Source organism: Lepidochelys olivacea, assembly GCF_965140295.1.
Source record: "Lepidochelys olivacea isolate rLepOli2 genome assembly, chromosome: 9".
Taxonomy (NCBI): domain Eukaryota; kingdom Metazoa; phylum Chordata; order Testudines; family Cheloniidae; genus Lepidochelys; species Lepidochelys olivacea.
This window is the reverse complement of record NC_140419.1, coordinates 17075133-17094856: the sequence shown is the minus strand read 5'-3', so window position 1 is coordinate 17094856 and position 19724 is coordinate 17075133. Positions and strand designations below refer to the sequence as shown.

At 41.8% G+C, this 19724-nt stretch overlaps 1 protein-coding gene across 1 annotated transcript; it reads right to left on the bottom strand.

Annotated features, from left to right (window-relative positions):
* Positions 1-2994: 2994 nt before the first annotated feature.
* On the bottom strand, positions 2995-19471 carry LRRC31 (leucine rich repeat containing 31; the record flags this gene model as incomplete). Its single annotated transcript, XM_084639155.1, is given in 10 exon segments — positions 2995-3314; positions 4704-4871; positions 7526-7631; positions 7633-7694; positions 9381-9543; positions 10906-11075; positions 12089-12256; positions 16346-16513; positions 16873-17022; positions 19168-19471. Coding segments are annotated over 10 exon segments (1779 nt in total).
* Positions 19472-19724: the final 253 nt, after the last annotated feature.

Genomic DNA, 19724 nt, shown 5'->3' with positions numbered 1-19724 from the left:
ACAAATAATCCCCTTAAAGTCATTGGGGCATCTTGTGGACTAAGGTGCTACTCAACATAAGTACATGTTGCAAAATCTGGCCCTTTGTAAGGCAGCAATTAACATGAGCGAGGGTAGGCGAGTCTGGCCCTAGCAAACAAAACAGAAGGGTTACTTTACACTAGTCAGCTCCTTGGTTTAATGGGTCAGATGGGCTGAGTTTAAGACTGGGCACCAGGAAATCCTAAACTCTGTTCCTGATTATTCTGCCCTGTTTTGCTATATGGCCTAGAGTAAAGCACTCAACTTCTTTGTGTTGATTTTCTTCATCTGTAAAGCAGAAAGATGAATCTTAATAGTACCTACTTCACAGGGACATTGTGAGAATGTGATGGGAGGCTTGTGCTGCATATCAAAACATGTAATACATGCGCTATGGGCCTGAGCCAGGACCCAGAGGCAGGAGCAGAAGCTCCCTAAAGTGGGGGGCCACTGGCATCCTTCCCCCCAAGCACCCCACCACCACCCTTCCCCAGAAGCCCCACCTCTCTCCACCCATCACTCACCCTCCAGCTAGTAAAAAACTGATGGGGGCCATAACCCCCATCCCTGCACCGAGGAGTCATTAGGAGGACTCTGACAGGGGGTGTTCTACTCACCACTGGATAGCACCTCCTGCTGGCAATTAGCTCCAGCTGGTTCAGCAACTCCTTTCTTCTCTTCCCACATGCCACTCTCCTTCCACTCCACAAACTTGCAACATAGCTGCTTTGTGATTCAGCCCTCCAGCCAGATCACACTGTGATTTCCTCTTCTAGGGGAGTCTCTTAAGGTCTCGGTTTTACCAGCAGCATCAGGCAGGCCTCACACCTGCTGTCTTGACTAGCTTACTCCCACAATAACTCAGGCAGTCTTCCCATTCAGAGCTCCTAGCAGTACCACTCTGCAGTGGATGGTAGGGGAACCTAGGCCCACCCTCTACTCTAGGTTCCACTTCAGGGTACTGTACCAAGCCATTAAGGTCTGTGTTTACACCCACCTTATTGCTCTCATCCCTGGACCCCTTCCTACCATACATCTTCTCCCGTATCCCGGGGAGAAGATCTGCAAACTCATCTCTGTTGCCAGCTTCCTGGCTTTATAGAAGCCCTGCCTCTTCCCTCACAATTGAGCTTCTTCCTAATTAGTGTCCTCCAAGCAATGACAGGTTTCAGAGTAACAGCCGTGTTAGTCTGTATTCGCAAAAAGAAAAAGGAGTACTCGTGGCACCTTAGAGACTAACCAAGTTATTTGAGCATAAGCTTTCGTGAGCTACATCGGATGCATCCGATGAAATGAGACTAAATTGGTTAGTCTCTAAGGTGTCAAAAATACTCCTTTTCTTTTTTCTCCAAGCAATGTAAACCTCCCCTATTTGGAGCTTAACTGATAGATTGGGCTCACCTGTCCTAATTCAACTCTCTCAGGGCTGGTGTGAGGAGGACAGTGCATCACAGACTCCCATTGCTTTCAGTGAGCAGTGGATCAGACCCCTTAATGGTAATGGCTAGACTCCATGGCTGTACCTACTGAGATTAGCTAGACTACTCTGTGTTGCCTGAGGGCAATAAAGGCTGTGGCAGGGGCTTAATCAGACCCTCACATAAGCAGGAAGAGCCCCAAGGGATACTGTAATTTGTTACAGTCATACCCAGAATGCCTATGACTTTCTCTGCAGTCCAGCATCGCTGCAGTATGGAGAGTTATAAGCATACTACTGCCCTGCCCACACCGATCCCCAGCATGCCCCCTATGCTGTGGTCCTTTTATGGCCCCCATATGTCATTGGCATACCATACAAGGGCCAGAATTGTGTGCAGTCCTGAATTATGAATAAGTGTTCCAAGGTGCTCCAACCTTTCTATCAGCAGATATGTCTAAGGGTGTCAAGATTCCTTTCCCCACTCTGAACTCTAGGGTACAGATATGGGGACCTGCATGAAAAACCCCCTAAGCTTATTTTTACCAGCTTAGGTTAAAACTTCCCCAAGGTACAAGCTATTTTACCTTTTGTCCCTGGACTTTATTGCTGCCACCACCAAGCGTCTAACAAATATAACAGGGAAAGAGCCCACTTGGAAACGTCTTTCCCCCCATATTCCCCCCCAAGCCCTACACCCCCTTTCCTGGGGAAGGCTTGATAAAAATCCTCAATTTGCACAGGTGAACACAGACCCAAACCCTTGGATCTTAAGAACAATGAAAAAGCAATCAGGTTCTTAAAAGAAGAATTTTAATTAAAGAAAAGGTAAGAGAATCACCTCTGTAAAATCAGGATGGGAAAATACCTTACAGGGTAATCGGATTCAAAACAGAGAATCCCTCTCGGCAAAATCTTAAGTTACAAAAAAGACAAACAGGAATACACATTCCATTCAGCACAACTTATTCTATCAGCCATTTAAACAAAACAGAATCTAATGCATATCTAACTAGATTGCTTATTAGCCCTTTACAGGAGTCCTGACCTGCATTCCTGCTCTGGTCCCGGCAAAAACAACTCTCAGACCGAGAGAACCCTTTGTCCCCCCCCCAGCTTTGAAAGTATCTTGTCTCCTCATTGGTCATTTTGGTCAGGTGCCAGCGAGGTTATCTTAGCTTCTTAACCCTTTACAGGTGAAAGGGTTTTTCCTCTGGCCAGGAGGGATTTAAAGGTGTTTACCCTTCCCTTTATATTTATGACAAAAGGGCATTACCACAAATGAGGCAGAAGAGGCTCACATTTTAAATGTAGCTTATTAAAAACAGTTAGATATGTATATAAGACAGACCTTCCTTACATACCCAGACATTTGGAGTTTATCTGTGTATTTCACAGGTTAAATAACGGTGTAATTCGCAACTATTTCAAGAGACACAATGAAAACAGATTTCTAGTAACAAAAAAAAAAAAAAGGCTATTTTCTGAGTCAGAATCCCAGAATACAGAATGCATGTGCTACTTGGAAAGGCCTTTTCAGAAACCAAGGCCCTGCATCAATAGTCAAAGTGAACATTCCTTTTAGTGTCCTGATTAAAGCTTTCCATTTGCCTCTGCTGTGATTCCGGAAGGGCCCACCTTTGCATCCCTATCTCTGTGAATGCAGGCAGCTTTGACAAATCTGTTAGCAACTTGCTGAACCACATTCCACAGTCACGACAAGATGATGGCCAAAGACTGACATCCAACTCTGAAAGTTCTTTGAGTGCAGTTAAGCCTTGAAAGAAAGTGGCCCATCCTTCATCAGAAACAGTGTCATTATAATTCAGATCTAGCTTCTGTAATTTGGCTAGATGCCCACCTTGGACCTCTAATGCTGAAAGAATTAGATATTGGAATACACATTGAATATATACTTACAAATATTGTTTAAAAAAATCGTATGACTAAGAATAGCGCTCTTTTACTACCATGTTATTTATGGTCCTTTAGCAATAAACTATGGCAATGGTTACTAACTCAGTGATACGAAACATGTTGCTCAAACAAAATCAGAGAGATACTTGCTATTGGTCTCACAAAGCCTATTTTATCGCAAAAGGTGGTGTGTAGTTTACAACATGCAATTCAAAGGGAACTAAAGGAATTACAAAGGTGTTCGGTTAAAACTGTGTGGCAACCTCATGATGGATCAGTCAGAGGGAGTTTAGCATCAAGCATAGGACAAAACCAGCAGGAAGATTTTACAGTGAGATCTGGAGAGAGAAATGTTGAAAGAGCCATGCCTAATTCTGCAAAGCTAATGGGAGTTAAGTCTTGTCTTCCTTAAGAAAATTAGGACCTGTAATTTACCAGTGGTGCCATTTGGTCAGTGGTAGTAATAGTGAAGGCTGTAGGGTCAATAGGGCTCAAGCATTTTTTTACCATTGTGTGGTCTACAGCGACCCAAAATGTTTTAAAGCAGCTATTACTGTACTGCCAACTCCAAGCATTCAAAAGTCATGTGTCAGGCCCCCAAAAATCAAGAGACTGACTTAAAAATCAGGAGGTTTTTAAAAAAATTATGAGAAATTTTAATTTGATTTCTGGTGTTTGAGACTTCAGGATTCGCATTTTCCAGCATTTCTCAGCAACTAAGAGGGCTAAAAGTTTACTTTTTAAACAAGCTGATATTCTCCTCTAACAACATGGACTCCAGGAGTTGGGGCTTTTCACAAAAACACCTAACATCCAGAGATTTGGCACCACTACAGTTACACGTAATGCTGTTAAAATATAATTTAGCTGGAGTTACTGAGCCCGGAAATACTGGTTGTGCAATATAAAACTTCTCAGAAGTGGCTTTAAATCTAGTATCAGAGGGGTAGCCGTGTTTGCTGCTTTTACAGATCCAGACTAAGTCATGTGGCACCTTATAGTGCCACAGGACTATTTGCCGCTTTTAAATCTAGTGTTTATATTGTACATTTTATTTTTCTAAGTGTTGCATTTGTGAAGTAATACAAATAGCTCAGCTAAAATGGATCCCTGCATATTTTTCCAGTATTGTCTACACTCTTCAGTTTTTGCCCTGTCACTGTGTAAAGTACTGAGTAAATATCCCTCATCAGCAGGATGAAAATTCCCTGGTGGAAAGATACTGCCGCATTCTGCCTCCTGTCATCTGATTAATGCATAAATCTGCTCTACCCAAGGAACAAGTCTCTGAATTGTGGTATAAATGCAGCAGCTGCTTGCCTGCTAGTAAACATCACATTATACATACCTAAAAGAGTCAGATCCTCAGCCACCAAGTTACAGCTGCTCAGTCTCAACGTTCGAATCTCCGTTGCAAGCTTTAGTGCTTCCAAAAGCAGCTTTAGGTTCCCACCAACGCATTTATTCCAAGAAAGGTCTAATATCTCCAGTTCAGGGAGGTGAAGGGCAGTCTCAGCTGAAAAGATTAACACCAGGAACTTCTGCTTACTAACAGAAATCGTGGCCTTAGTAGACATTTCACCATGTATTCACCTGAAAATAGGTTAAGTATGTTGCCTACTTACTTGTGCTTAGAACGTAGGCTTATTGGATCTCAGTAAAAGTTAGACAAAATAAAATCTCACATACTCCCTAAAGAGTTCAACATTTGATTTTTCACATATAGAATGGGTATTTAACAGACAAGTCCTTGAGCCGTCTTCCTTAAAAGGGGTTGGGAACGTGTGACCCTATGGGCATCCCAGTGTCAGATGTCCTGGAGCTCCCCGATACGCAGCAGTGATGTGTCAGCTGGCCTGACCAGTTCAGTGCATCCAGCTGTGCTAGAAATAGGTCACTAAAATATATTTAAATCATTTTAAAAGGGGTAGTTGATAAACAGGTTTTTCCTGACAAAGAAAAGGGGCCGACCCCTCAAGCCAGGTGTGCCCAAGGACAGAGGCCTATTCATTTGTATCAGAGGTTGCAGGAAGATCATTTGCATTGTAAAAAAAAAAAAAAAAAAAAAAATCACAAGTGGGAGAGAAGCCAGCCCTGTATTTACACTAAACATTGTGTCTACAGCCCCAGGGGAAAGGAACTTGATCTGGGGATACACTTCAGAAGTATACATTTCAGATTTTTACTGGGCTATAAAGAGTGAGAGAACCCCTAAGTTATCCTTTATCTGAGCAGACAAAGAAACCAAGTGCTGTGAACTTTGTATTTGGATTCTGACTAAGGACTAGCCAGCCATACTGGAAGAATGACTACGGTAAGAAAACTATGAACAAAAGACTAGTTTGTTAAGTTGTGTTTCAGTCTAAGTAGAGTATTTTAACTTTTGTTTGTAACCATTTCTATCCTTATTCCTTCTATACTTAAACCTATGTCCTTTTGCTAATAAATTTGTTTTGGTTTTACTATAAACCAGCTTGCACTGTGATTGAAGGAAAGGATATGTTAACCCCAGTTAAACTAACAGGCTGCTGTGTATTGTCTCGATAGGAGCAGCAAACCTGAAAGGGTTTTGTGAGTACTATGTGTGTGAAGCTGTGCACTGCAGAATAGGGTTGCCAATTTTGGTTGTACATATTCCTGGGAGGTCTCATCACATCACATAATCCTCAATGAAAGATTAATCTTTCATTCCTGGAGACTCCAGGCCAATCCTGGAGGGATGGCAACCCTACAGCAGAGACATTTTTGCAGGAGAACTTGGGGCTGGAAGGGTTGTTGAGACCCCCTGTCAGAGTAACAGGGAAGTGAAAGCCAAGATGTGATCAGCAAGCTTGAATGTGGACTGTTGATGTCAAGTCTGTGGGCATACAGGGTCATGTGTCCCCTCACAGATTTGCTGCTTGGCTTGTATTGATCATGTTCACATGGACTGAGCATGTTCAGGAACATTGCTGAAGCTAGCTGCCCTCACTCTGCCCCTCCCTGCCCTCACCATTGGCAGGCACAGGTCATTTCTGTCTGTGGGCCACACAGCAACATAGCATTTAAGCACCCAGAGCTGCAAGGCAGGTGTTAACTGAACCCCTTACTGGCCTGGGTGAAACCCAACCCATCACAGATGGATTGTTTTGTTTTACATTAGCAATATTGGCCTGATCCTGCCCCACTGAAGTAAATTTAATGTAAAAAGAGCACTTTTGACCATTTTATGACAATTTAAAGGGAGCAGTTCTTGCTGCAAACCCATTTATGCAAGGTGAGATTCGTTACATTTTCTGACAATGCTGACTTGAAGATATCAAGAAATCACCATTCTATAACATTTTATGCTTCTTTAGCACATTGCCTGCAAAGACCTCAAGCCAGTGCTAGCCTGATTCTGATTCCTCTGAAGTCAGTGGAAATTTTGCTATTGACTTCAGTAGAGCAAGCAGTAACAGGTTCTCTTTTCTGTATGCAACATTTACTATAATCCCTTTTATAGGCTCTTGATTTGCACACATGCTGCTTACTTGGAGGCCAGAAAGTTTCTGTTGGTACCTAGAGATGGAAAAAAAAAAAAAAGAAAAGGAGTACTTGTGGCACCTTAGACACTAACCAATTTATTTGAGCATAAGCTTTCGTGAGCTACAGCTCACTTCATCGGATGCAAAAAAACTTTACTCAAACATAAAGGTATATGCTCACGACTATGGGTCTCTTATGGGCATGTGTCAAGATCCCTTTGCACTTAGGAGTGGTAAATATTAAGACATCAGTATTAAATGGATAATTACTACAAGGTCTGCCCACTAATGATTAAAATTCCAGCACAGTATGAGATCATACACTTTAGCATTCTTTTCTAAAATTAATACATTTTAATGTAGTCCTATTAATCCTTCAGGCATGTGATCAGAAGCTGTTACAATGCACTTAAGTCCTGACCTATAGTACTGCTGGTATTCCACTTTCAGACTTCCCTTTGCAGACAGGTCAAATTCTGTGATGGTTTTGTGACATGGGCAGACAGAGCCAAGGGTGAGACCAAAAGATACATTTTTACTCATGACCAAAGCCACAATTCAACCACAGATCTGCTGAATCCCATCAAAGGACAATGCAAAACCACTGCATTATCGCATCTTGCTGCATACAGAGAATATATAATAGTTTAAAAAACATTCCTACCTAGTGACGCAAAAGAATCTTCCCCTAAAGAGCAACTGCTGACGACCACAGATTTCAACTTTGGTAAAAATCTGAGCCTGCTAAAAAGGTAGTTGGAAGACACTCCAAATGTTTTTATTGGATGATAAATTCAGCTCCTGAAGACTCGAGAGTAAAGGTATCACCTGTGCTTTAAAAATACACAATATTTATTAGTCGTGATCCTAAATGACTATATAGCTGTAGTTTTATTTGCTACAATTTTATTTATCACTCAACCCAAAACATACTGCCAGACTCTGACACCCTTACACATGCTGAGTAATACTTTACCCCATAAATAGTCCCATTGTATTCAATAGGGCTACTCAAGGAGTAGGTACTACTTAGCGTTGAGTAAGGGTGTCAGAGTCTGGCCTCCAACAGACAGAGTGGCTAAGATTTTCAAAGCCAACTAGGGGGTTTAAACATACAACTCCTATTAAAATTAATGGGGGAATCTATATCCAAATCTCACTGCCTTTGCTAACCTCAAGTAGTATATGTTCATATACTATATACCAGTAGTTCGTTATCAAAGTCCTATTACATGTGCATCAAATGAAAAAAAATCACCAGGACTGAAAATTATTACTAAAATGATTAAGTTAACTCCCCTCCTTACTAGTATTACTTCATCTGTAGCTTTTCACAGTATCTTCCTCATAGGAAGACCAAGCTTGTATGCTTCAAGTCATGGGATTTTTTTATTTTATTTTATTTTTTTTTTACTCTAAAGGTTAAAATTCATGTCAAAATACAATGGTAACAGAAAACAAAGAAACTAAACCATCTCCTTGGTGGGAGGTGAACTGTGTATTTCCTGTAATAGGAAGTGAAATTAGTGCTCTAGAACAGGGTTTGAACAAGCCCTGGAGAATAAAATCAGTTTCTTCGAAGAACAGCAGTGCAAGCTTTCCCCACACCACCCTGCCACTGTACTTTTTTCTGCCTTGATATGGAGTTACCACTATGGGTCACAGGAGAGTTCAATTTTCATGTGCATTCATCCCTGGGAGTCATGCCAACTACACCTTCTGAGGATCTGGCCCTTGGTTTCTCCAGGGTGATCAACTAACGAAAAAACAAGATTGCCTAGTTGATGCTAGTGTCTATGATGTGGACATCTGTCCAAATGGGCTTATGTCACTTGCATTGAGAAATGCCCCTTAGTGTTGTGGCCTATCAAAAATAATATTCTAACAGTATTTTCTCTCCATTCAAGCATCTCAAAGTACTTTATGAGCATTAATGAATTAAGCCTCTCAAAATCTGAGAGGCAAGTAACTGTTACTAGCTCTGTTTTACACATGAGGCTAAGGCCTGGTCTACACCAGAAAATTAAATCTGTTTAACTGTGGGGAAAAATCCATGCCCTGAGAGGTGTAGTGAAGCCAACTTAAGTCCCTGTGTAGACAGCACTAGGTCAACAGAAGAATTCTTCCAACCACCTCTTGTGGGGCGTGGATTACCTGTGCCAATGGGAGAATCCCTCCTGTCAGCATAGGTAGTGTCTGAAGTGCTACAATGGGTCAGCTGCAGGGGTACTCCTGTAGCATTTAAGTTTAGGCAAGTCCTAAGGTGCTGAATGAGGGAAATTGCAGGTTCTTAGCACCTCTCAAGATCAGCCCCCATGTGACTAGCCCAAGATAATCAGTCCTGTACCTTAACCAAAAGGCTAGCTGTTCACCACAATCACTGCAATACCAAATCTGTGTGGATAAACTAGTCCTGACTATTAAAATCTGATGGAGGTGGAGTCTATTTTCTGCCTATGAGAAATTTTCAAAGTTAAAAACATTTATATTCTTAATGAATTTTCTAACAATGTTCTTACTGAGAACCACCATGTCCTCTTCTGTTACACAGCACCGGTGGAGATCCAGGACTTCTAGGTCTTTAAAACCGGCCAAATGAGTTGCTGAATCCTTAAACCCTCCACCAATCTCTTTATTGCACGATAGGTCTAATTTGTTTAGCTCTGGTAAGTACTGGAAAGCCCTGTCTAAAATGAAAAAGGCAGAATTCATGGTCACTGACTATTCTAACACACAAGGCAGACTGGACTTAATGTTTGTTTACTCTAGTATTAATATTTGTGAAAGGTGTCAGAATGACAGCTCTGGAGAATGAGGTTTTCTGTGTAGTTACATCAGAAGTCAGTCAACATTGCAAAGCTCTTCCCACCAATGTCACTCAACCTTACTCTAAAAGAACCACCCAAAAGTGAGAGAGCAGCTCCCCCTTCATACCCATTAATGTTACAGTCTATTTACTGAGAAAACCATCAAGGGTGCCAAATAGCACCACTTGTGATACGGAGTTGTGTGGTGAATAATTAGTCTGCTAGGAACTAGACAAAGATAATTTGGACAGACTTCAGGACTTTTAGAGTGTGTCGATACTGTAATGTAAGCTCATGCTTGAGCCTGGGCATCTGGGTTAGTATAATGTAGGATTCGGACCCAGGGACCCAGAACCCTGCAGGGCTGGAGGGTCCAAGCTCAAGTCAAGCTGGGGCCCAGGATCCAAGCCCTATTGCTTTACAGTGTAGTCACAGCCCTGCTTGACTCAGGTTCCAGGAGTCATCCAGAAGTATCCCACAATTCCATGGGACAACTAACTTAGTCCTCTCTCACTCAACAATTGGCAAACCACTATTGAAAATGGAAGCCCCTCAAACCTGCCTCCCTGGCAAATGGCAGCAGCTCAGGTCAGCATTAACCCATTCTGTTCTGATCACCAATCTGCAAGCATACTATCAGAGAACCTCCTTCGTTTGCAAAGGAAAAGGGAACCGGTCAAGCTTTTTGCAAAGCAAGCTGGTTCCTGGTAATGTGCAGGCCAGGTAGTAAAGTTTCCCCACAGTGCACCACATTCCTAGGGCCAGAGCAGCCACATTTCAGGAGGTGGGGAGGGCGAAGCACTAGCGACTCTGGGATATGATTTTTTTGGCTTGGGTCTGGCATCCACACTGCAGCGTGCAGAGCCCTAAGTTTGAGCATGGGTCACAAAAGTCTTAACCCAGTGTTAAAATACAGTATAGATGCTTAAGGCCAGGGTTCCCTAACATGGGTCAGCTGACTCAAGTCCCACTAACCCTGGGCTCACATTGCAATGTAGACATATCCTGTGTTACTAGCCCCTTAAGATGACTTTGAACCAAGAAATTGGTGCTGAAAGTTGTTTATTAAAGGAAACAGACTGTCCCCAAACAGAAGAGAATAATTATCTATCAATATTTGATATTCTTATGATTTCTATCACACAAAATACCTATTTCATTGCCTTTAGCCTAGACATTTTATTAGATGGGTTTTAGATTTGGTATTCCAAATCTAAATCACTCTAAATCTAGACTAGCCTAAATGCTGGAAGCCATCTTGCTTTAATCCACACATGTGCAAATTTAATTCTTTCAAAACTGGCACATTTTTCAATTCCTGAGCAATACTCTTCAGACTGCAGCAAATGTTTCTGTTAAAAGAAATATCTAATACTTCAAGGTCATGGAGGACATTTAGAACCTCCGCTGAAAAAAAAAAAAAAAAGGAAAACAGAATTGGTTAGTTACCAGATTTACTGGAAGGATATTGCAGAAAACCCCACTATAAAGCAGGATTGAGCCAACTTGTTTTGTCTGCATTCAGACACACTAACATGGGTTCAAATGTTTGATTTAGATTCATTGGGTTCATGTTCTGCTTAAGAAACAGTGAAAAAAGGAGTAAGGCGGGACTAGAGAAATAAAAAAATCAGTGAAACAGTAGGATGAGAAAGTGGAAAAAAATACAAAGAACTATATAAGGAACAGTGAAGGGAAGAGAACATTCTAATGCAAAAGGATAAACTATATATATTTTGAATACAGACCACCCAGTGGAGCTATTCTAGCTTTGGGGAGTGGGAAGAAGGTTTAATCCTTTATCTTTAGCTCATAGCACAAAAGTTTCCCTTTAGACAAAAAAGGTTTTCAAAATACAGAATCACTTCAAAAGAACACAGTATTCAGTTATGGGGTGGGTGTAGAGGGAAAAGAGAAGTATCATAACTCAGCTAGTTTTGCAAACTAGTTTATTAACATAGCTGAAGTTGCATAACTTAGATCAGTCCCACCCCAGTGTAGACCAGGCCTTAGTCTCTGTTTGAAGAGTCTCCAGATCTCTGAAAATCAGGCCATTTTTATGCACGTGCTTAAATACACATTTAATTGTCTAACTTTAGACTCTCAGCTTTGAAAATTTTGGCCTAACTGACTTGCCCAAGGTCAGACAGGAAATCACAGGCAGTCCTGAGATTCAAACCCAGAAATCCTTCCTCCCAACACCATGCTATAACCACAAAATCATCTGACCTCATAGGTTAACAAAAAGGGCTTCTTTGGAAACCAATACAGATACTGTTATAGTGGACAGCCAGAAATTTAATAACTTTCAATCAATACTAAGCTTAATATTGATTCTTGTAAAATGCCAAAACTGAAACCAAAATAGTTGCAGGTCTGAGGAGCCAGTATTTCAACATAGGTATGTGAAATACACTTACCTAGAGATTCTCCATCTTTTGTTGTTAGACTGCAATCTGTAAATTTTAGGATTTTGATCTTGCAGCCTGTCTGGAATCTTTTGGTCAAGAGGGATAGTTTTCCACCTATGTTATTATTCCAGGATAAATCCAGTTCTTCAAGATGAGGAATGGTTTCAAGTGCCTCTCCTGTTACAAAGAGCCCAGAAGTCTAAGACGAACCATTCTAGATACTATTTTGAGTACAAGATAAAAATACAGTTTGACACAATATGAAAGGATGTCACTAGTCATTTAATTCTCATTTTAATTATGCGGTTGTGTTTTCGTCTTTGAAAAAGAAAGTGCAAGTCAGGAGGTGATTTGCTGTTGCATAAATACACATCTTGTAACACACACCCACCTCCTACTCTCCACCCCTGACACTTAGGCCTTGTTTACACTGCCACTTTACAGCGCTGAAACTTTCTCGCTCGGGGGTGTGAAAAAACATCCCCCTGAGCGATGCAAGTTTCAGCACTGTAAAGTGGTGGTGTAGACAGTGCACCAGCACTGGGAGCCGTGCTCCCAGTGCTGGTATCTACTCCCCTCGTGGGGGTGGTTTTTTTTACAGCACTGGGAGAGCTCTCTTCCAGCGCTGGTGCCACGGCTTCACAGCCATGTTAAAGTGCTGTTGCAGCAGGGCTTTAACATTGGTAGTGAAGACATACCCTTAGCCTGGCCTCAGAAAAAATACCACATTGCTTGAGTTTCCCTGTAGACCTGTGTCAATGACCCAGGTTCTGTAATCTACAGGGAAACCAGTGTAAATGGGAGATCTGTATGGCTTATCCTTTACAGCTCTGCTTTTGTAGACATCTGGGAAAATTTCCAACTCCCTCTGAACTGCATCTGGGGACCACAGTATTGCCAACCCCAAATGTTAAAAAAAAAAAAATCACACGTCCAGCTCACCAAAAATCACGAGATAGGCTTCACAATCATGAGATTATGTAAAAATAGATTTGGTGTTTATTTGCCTTCTGCTTGAGCCTTTAGAGTGCTCTGGAGTCACATTTTGAAGCTTTCTCCACAGCCACAAGGGCTAGAAACTTATTTTTTCCTTTAAGAATGAAGGCTGAAATCATTACATATCCCCTTGACTCCAGGAGCTGGAGCTTTAAGAAAAATAATCATGAGACATGACAAAATCATGAGATTTGGCAACACTGAGGCCATCTTGGATAAGTGCAGAGCTAAGAAGAAAGAAGTCCTCGTATAGCTGTTTTTGAACCTTTAAAAGCATCATTTCTGGCAAAAAGATGCCACTTAAACATTGTTTAGGCCAGGTCTACACTGTGGGAGGGAGGGGACAGGGGAACCTAAGTTATGCAACTTCAGCTATGTGAATAATGTAGCTGAAGTCGACATACTTAGATCTACTCACCATGTCGTCTTCATTGCGGTGAGTTGACAGCTGACGCTCTCCCGTCGACTCCGCCTGTGCCTCTTGCTCTGGTGGAGTACCGGAGTTGACAGGAGAGCGCTCAGCGGTTGATTTATCGCGTCTAGACTAGATGCGATAAATCAACCCCCGCTGGATCAATCGCTGCTTGCTGATCTGGCAGATAGTATAGACAAGCCCTTAGACTCAAACTGGCTGTCTCCAGTTAAACCTGGATTTGAATCAAAGTATGCAGGCACCAGCCATCTTACGTGCACTCAGAGGTAGCGCGTCATCTCATCTCTTTACTGCCATTGGCATGGCAATGAAAAGTGTTAGCATTTCAAAGAAATGCTAATATTTAATTGCAAATCTCATGCTTCAAAAGGGACACCTAGTGTGCATTCTGACTGAAGTAATAGTTATGAACTATAGTACACAATGGTTAAAAGGCTAGCTCCTTTTTGGGGAAAAAACAAAAAATGTTGTTAGTTTAAACTAGTTCCCAACTGAAATCAGTTGGTCAGCCTACATGTAAATGCAATTTTGGGATGTTAAAAACAAAGGAAGATTTGTTTTTTTTAATTACCAACATGATAATTTACAGTTATAGTTTAATGGGGAAATCCTCATATGACTGTTTTAATAATAAATTATAACTATATGGTTTACTTGTGGCACCTTAAAGACTAACCAATTTATTTGAGCAGAAGCTTTCGTGAGCTACAGCTCACTTCATCGGATGCATACCGTGGAAACTGCAGAAGACATTATATACACAGAGACCATGAAACAATACCTCCTCCCCAAGGAGAGTGATCACTTTAGATAAGCTATTACCAGAAGGAGAGTGGGGTGGGAGGAGGTATTGTTTCATGGTCTCTGTGTATATAATGTCTTCTGCAGTTTCCACAGTATGCATCCGATGAAGTGAGCTGTAGCTCATGAAAGCTTCTGCTCAAATAAATTGGTTAGTTTCTAAGGTGCCACAAGTACTCCTTTTCTTTTTGCGAATAGAGACTAACATGGCTGTTACTCTGAAAACTATATGGTTTGTAATACAAAAATAACCATGCCTGTTGTTCTGTACTAAATGAGTATAGAAGTCAGAGAGAGAGAGACCCCTTAAAATGCCTCCTAATTTTTGAGACACACAAGATGGTGAGATATCTTATTGGACCAACTTCTGTCAGAGAGAGAGACAAGCTTTCGAGCTTACACAGAGCTTTTCAGGCCTAATTTTTTTTTTAATCTACTTAGAATAATTTCCCAGATCTTGAAAATGGACCAGAGTTTTTGCATTGAGAAGGTGTTTGTCCTAAGCAGTGCAACGTGTTAATGTTTGGTGGAGCAACTTACATTCCAGACACCTTTTCCACCCTAAAGATAAATAAAAGGACAATGACTATGAATAACAGTTTTCTTCCACTTCTCACACAAGTTAGTCAGAGCTTCTACAAGAAGCAGAGTATGGTTCAATAATTGTGTTTTCAGGCCTATGTTTTCTTACTGTGAACACATCCAATGCAACCCCCTGCTTTTTCAAAAGCAGACATATATTCAAACAGGCACCTGTTTAGTTTAACCATTTTATCACCAAATGTGCATACTGTTCTCAAAATGCATCATGGACGGATAAATAAATAAGCTCTAAAGTACATGCCAAAGGCCTACGGTTTGATTCTTAAACCTTTTTTACATCAGGGTAACTTCACTGGCTTCAAGGAAAGTATACCTAATTTACATTGGTGTAAGCAAGATGAAAATCAGGCCTCCAGACTTCAACTTTGGTATTCCATAGCCCTAAAAATAAAACTGAAGTCCTGATCTGGACTAAAGTCTTGAAACAGCAATTACCGTTATAGTTGCATTTACAGCTATAAAAATTAATGCTGGACACGTTCATTTTGCTTAATTTCAAATCCAGCCGTGATTTGAAAGTTCAACTCAGCTATCATCAGGTTTGCATCCCCTTAAGCAAAGGCTGCGGTGGAAAAAGGGGCAGAGACAGGATAGAGGGGGAAAAATATCCACTGGCAGATAAAATATAAAACAAGAAAAAAAAAGTATAAAAAAGGAGTGAAAAAAATAATAAATTAAAAGCAGACTCTAGCTCATGACAGTTTGTGAACTTCAAAATAATCCATAAACTTTGCAGAGCCTCAAACACCACTAGGTTTGCCCTTCCTTTGTATGTTCACAATGAACTCACAGTAGTAAATTCTACGTTCAGTTGTAAGTGTTTGCAAGATCAGGGCTTCTTATACAAATACCATCTCTAAAATGGAACTTCACCCTTTGTTGGGTGGCTGGTTTCAGCCAATTAGAGCAAAACAGTGAGAGGAAGGCAAATTTTAGCCAAATTTCTTACAAAAGATGCCATCTGTTTTTAAGGTCTCTTCCAAAAGATCTCAGTACATCATCATCTGCACAGAACTCTCTGTATCTGTTGCTGAAGGAAAAAGGCCTAAACTGATCATGCTGTGATTTGATCTTCCAATTCTGATCAGTCTACTAATAGGCATTTCAAGCCTGTTGCTTAAAATGTTAAACCACTTTGGGTAATTTTGTTGCTCTTGCACAAATAAGAGCTGATTCTTCAGCCATTCTGCATGTGAGAGACTTTTTGCCCATGAATAGTCCCTTTGAACTCAATAGGACTAATTTTATGTATAAAGTTACTCATGAGTATAAGTGAGTTACACTTCTTTATAGCCGAGAGTTTACATTGTGAGTGTGGAGACACGGATTGAGATTTTGGCTGCTGTGGTGTGATAGAAGTATAGATTTAATAGGTCACAATAGACCCTTGGTAACAAGCTGTTTGGAGAGTAAATGTAACTGCCATACTGTACCTAATGAAGTAACATCCTCAGCTGTCAACCTGCAGTTGTTTAGTTGGAGGATTTTTAACTTACTCATATGATGGAGCCGAAGAGCAAGGGGTTTCAGAGCCCCTCCTACAAAATCATTCCAGGAAAGATTGAGCTCCTCCAGCTCTGGTAGAAAAGGTAACACAGGAACTAGAGGTAAAAACAAAACAGCAGCAAAAATAACCCACTTAATTTGTGAATGTTATGTGTCAATATGCCTTAATATAGAGGTGCTTTTCTAAACTAATATGGTAACAGGATAGAGTGATTTGTCTTCAGAAGGGAAACTGAGGCACAATTTCCCTATCTACCCGATTCACAGCATTGCTGCATGACTTAAAGTGTTATTTAATGTTTGCAAAATGCTTTGGGATCACCAGATGAAAATACTGAATAAGTATCATTATCAGAGACACAGGAGAAAGGAGTGGGGTTGGACTATTTCATTGGCAAATGAGAATAGAAAACTCTGTCCCAGAAGCTTTCAGTAGGTAGGAAAACTTGCTTACCCAGCTCCATTAAATCTGTTGCATCTAATGCACAATTATTTAGGTCCATATTCTTGCTGTTGGGCTTCTTACCCAGTTTTTGCATGAACTGCTTAATGCACCACATACCAGATGTGGTGTTTGTTTTGGAAATGAGATATGGAGGTTCATCTGCATAACCAAAAACCAGGATTGTTGTTACCCCTAACAGTAATCTTATTGATGCGCATCACAGGGCAAGACTCAACCCCGTGAGACACCAGCAGGAGGTGCCACAGAATTAGCACTTCCAGCCTCCAGAGCACCCTCTGCAAGCCAGTGTCCCACTTGCCGCTGGCCCCCGTGTCCCTCCTGGACCCTAGTGCCCCTTTCCCTAGGGTGCTGCCCCCTGGCAGTAACCTCACAGTCTCTGAGTCTCCCCTCCCCAGGGAACACCCACCCACTATCCCCACCTCACCTCAGTCTTTGTCTACTGCTAGTCACTGTTGAGCCCCCACACAATGGGGCAGACTGCAGTACAAAAGCCAATCATCACAGGCAAGGGGGGTTTGGACCTGTTGCATCTGCCTACCCGTGGGCTGCTCCCTGCAACTCCAGTACCCTTTTTTAGACCATCTTCAAAGCCTGCAGCCTGAGGCTTTTCCCATCTCAAGCCTCCCAGCTCCTCTGGCCTTCCCCAGCCCTGCTTCACCTCAGGTACCTGAGGTGGGCTCCCCAACAGCCAGGCCCATCTCTCTCTGCAACTAGAGGATACTTTGTGTGCTCCTGGCCCACTGCCCTCTTATAAGGGCCAGCTGAGCCCTGATTGGGGTGTGGCCATAGCTGAGCCTGCTTCCCCAATCAGCCTGGGAACTGCTTGCTCCCAGCCACAGCCCTCTCCTAGGCTGTTTTAAGCCCTTTAAGACCGGAGTGGGTGACCACCCCACTACAGTGAGATTTTGTCTTGTGTAACTACAACTGTCCGCTTAAGACATAATGAAACATACTGACCCTTGCAGAATTTGTGGAATGGCTGCATTCCCATTTTAGAGATTACTGGTGGAACCTCTGGACCATGTCAATTGTCCATAGTTACCCTAAGTAATGGGAACAGGTGCACCATGCTCTGGTTGATGGTACCTGATGCTGAATGAGAGAAGAATCTGCCATTGGAAGTCTTTGGGCTGGTCTACATTAGAGACTTTTGACATTAACAGCACCAGTTCAAGCACACAAAATGCTTGTAAATCACTAAGCGGATGTATTCTGTGTATCATTATCCCTGCACTTGTCCTGCACAAGTATTCTATCCACCTCGGTTCAACCTGTTATTGTGCTGGTACAGATTGGAAGCACAGGCAACAGAGCATCACCAGTTCAATTAGTCCTTGCAGTGCAATCCCACAAGGCTTCTGCCCCGTCCTTCAGTGACGGCTCTGACCACGGTCTCTACCATCTGTTAACCTTGTTTTATGGATGCCCAATAGGTACTGAGGTGGCTCTTGGTGGGTCTTGGGTCTGCTCAGCAACCCCTCTTTCATCTTATTTATTCATTTCAATTCATACATAAAGTAACAGTGCACCTATCCTGGCCTTCAGGAACGCTTAGCAAATATGTAAAAATACTCCTCCAGCAAATATCCTTGGCCAAAAATGAGCAGCCAAAAGCTGCACAAAAAACAGTAACCCCCTCTTTCTACATTTTGCCTCTCCACCCCATCTCCACCCCTTTTGCAAACCTCACCTTCCACCAGCCTTTCAATGATAGCTTTATTTCTTCCATGGTGCAGAGGTTAATAGCAACCTTGTATACACACAAAAATTAGAAGATTGATTTCCAGCCTCACGATATCAAGTGTTGAGAAATATCCTGCTTTGAGCAGGGGGTTGGACTAGATGACCTCCTGAGGTCCCTTCCAACCCTGATATTCTGTGATTCTGTGATCTGCTTTTGTTGTTGTCTTAAAATTTCTAGCAGCAGGGTGTGCAGAAGCTGACCTTTAACGCAAGCAAACCAAGCTACCACTTGAGGTGCTGATGTCCCACAGAAACTCTGCAACCGATGAGCTGATTCTGATATTGACTTCTGGCACTAGGAATCAAGAGGGAGGTAACTCAAAAGCTTTATCCCTCCAGCCTCAGCAACATGGGTCCCAGTCGTTGCATTGTGTCTCTCAAACTATAAGGCACAGCATGATAGTGGCTTAATCAGGAGAAAACAACACATACAAAATAAGCTATCAACAACAAATAAGAGGATTCTGGCTAGCAGTAAAACCAAGCACTCATTCTTTAATACTATTTCTAATGCACCCATCACTGTGGTATCAGCATTACCTGCTACACAGGGAGCTTGCTTCTCATTCTGATTATCTGGTCTAGAGTTATCAATTTCTGCTCTTTCACTTTCTCCTTTGCTTTCACCATCAGATTTCCCAGTGTGTAAGCCCCTGAAGAATCTAGTGCCTGATGAGCACTGATGTTTTCCCTTTTCCACAGAGGATTTCTTCCTTTTGATCTGGTTCATAATCAACTGAAATGGGGATCGCTTCAAGATGCCCTCTTCACATCTATCCTGGGAACTCCAGTTTGCTCCTTTCAGAAGACTGGCAAACATAGTTAGAACTGTTTTTAGCAACATTTATTAATTGGTTATCCGCCCACCCCCTATAGTGGATATTATCAGGAATTCCTTAGCTACTTTCCCATCATTCTCTCCATGTCAGTATCAATGGTATACAATTCAGTGGACCAGATTCTGAACTCATTGCAATTTCTGTTGCCTACAAAGGGAGCTGATGGTGTTGAGCACCACAGTGGAGGTGCTCAGTATTTTGCACAGGTGGAACTAATAGTCCTAAGTCTCTGCTATACTGGTGTCATTTTATGTTGGT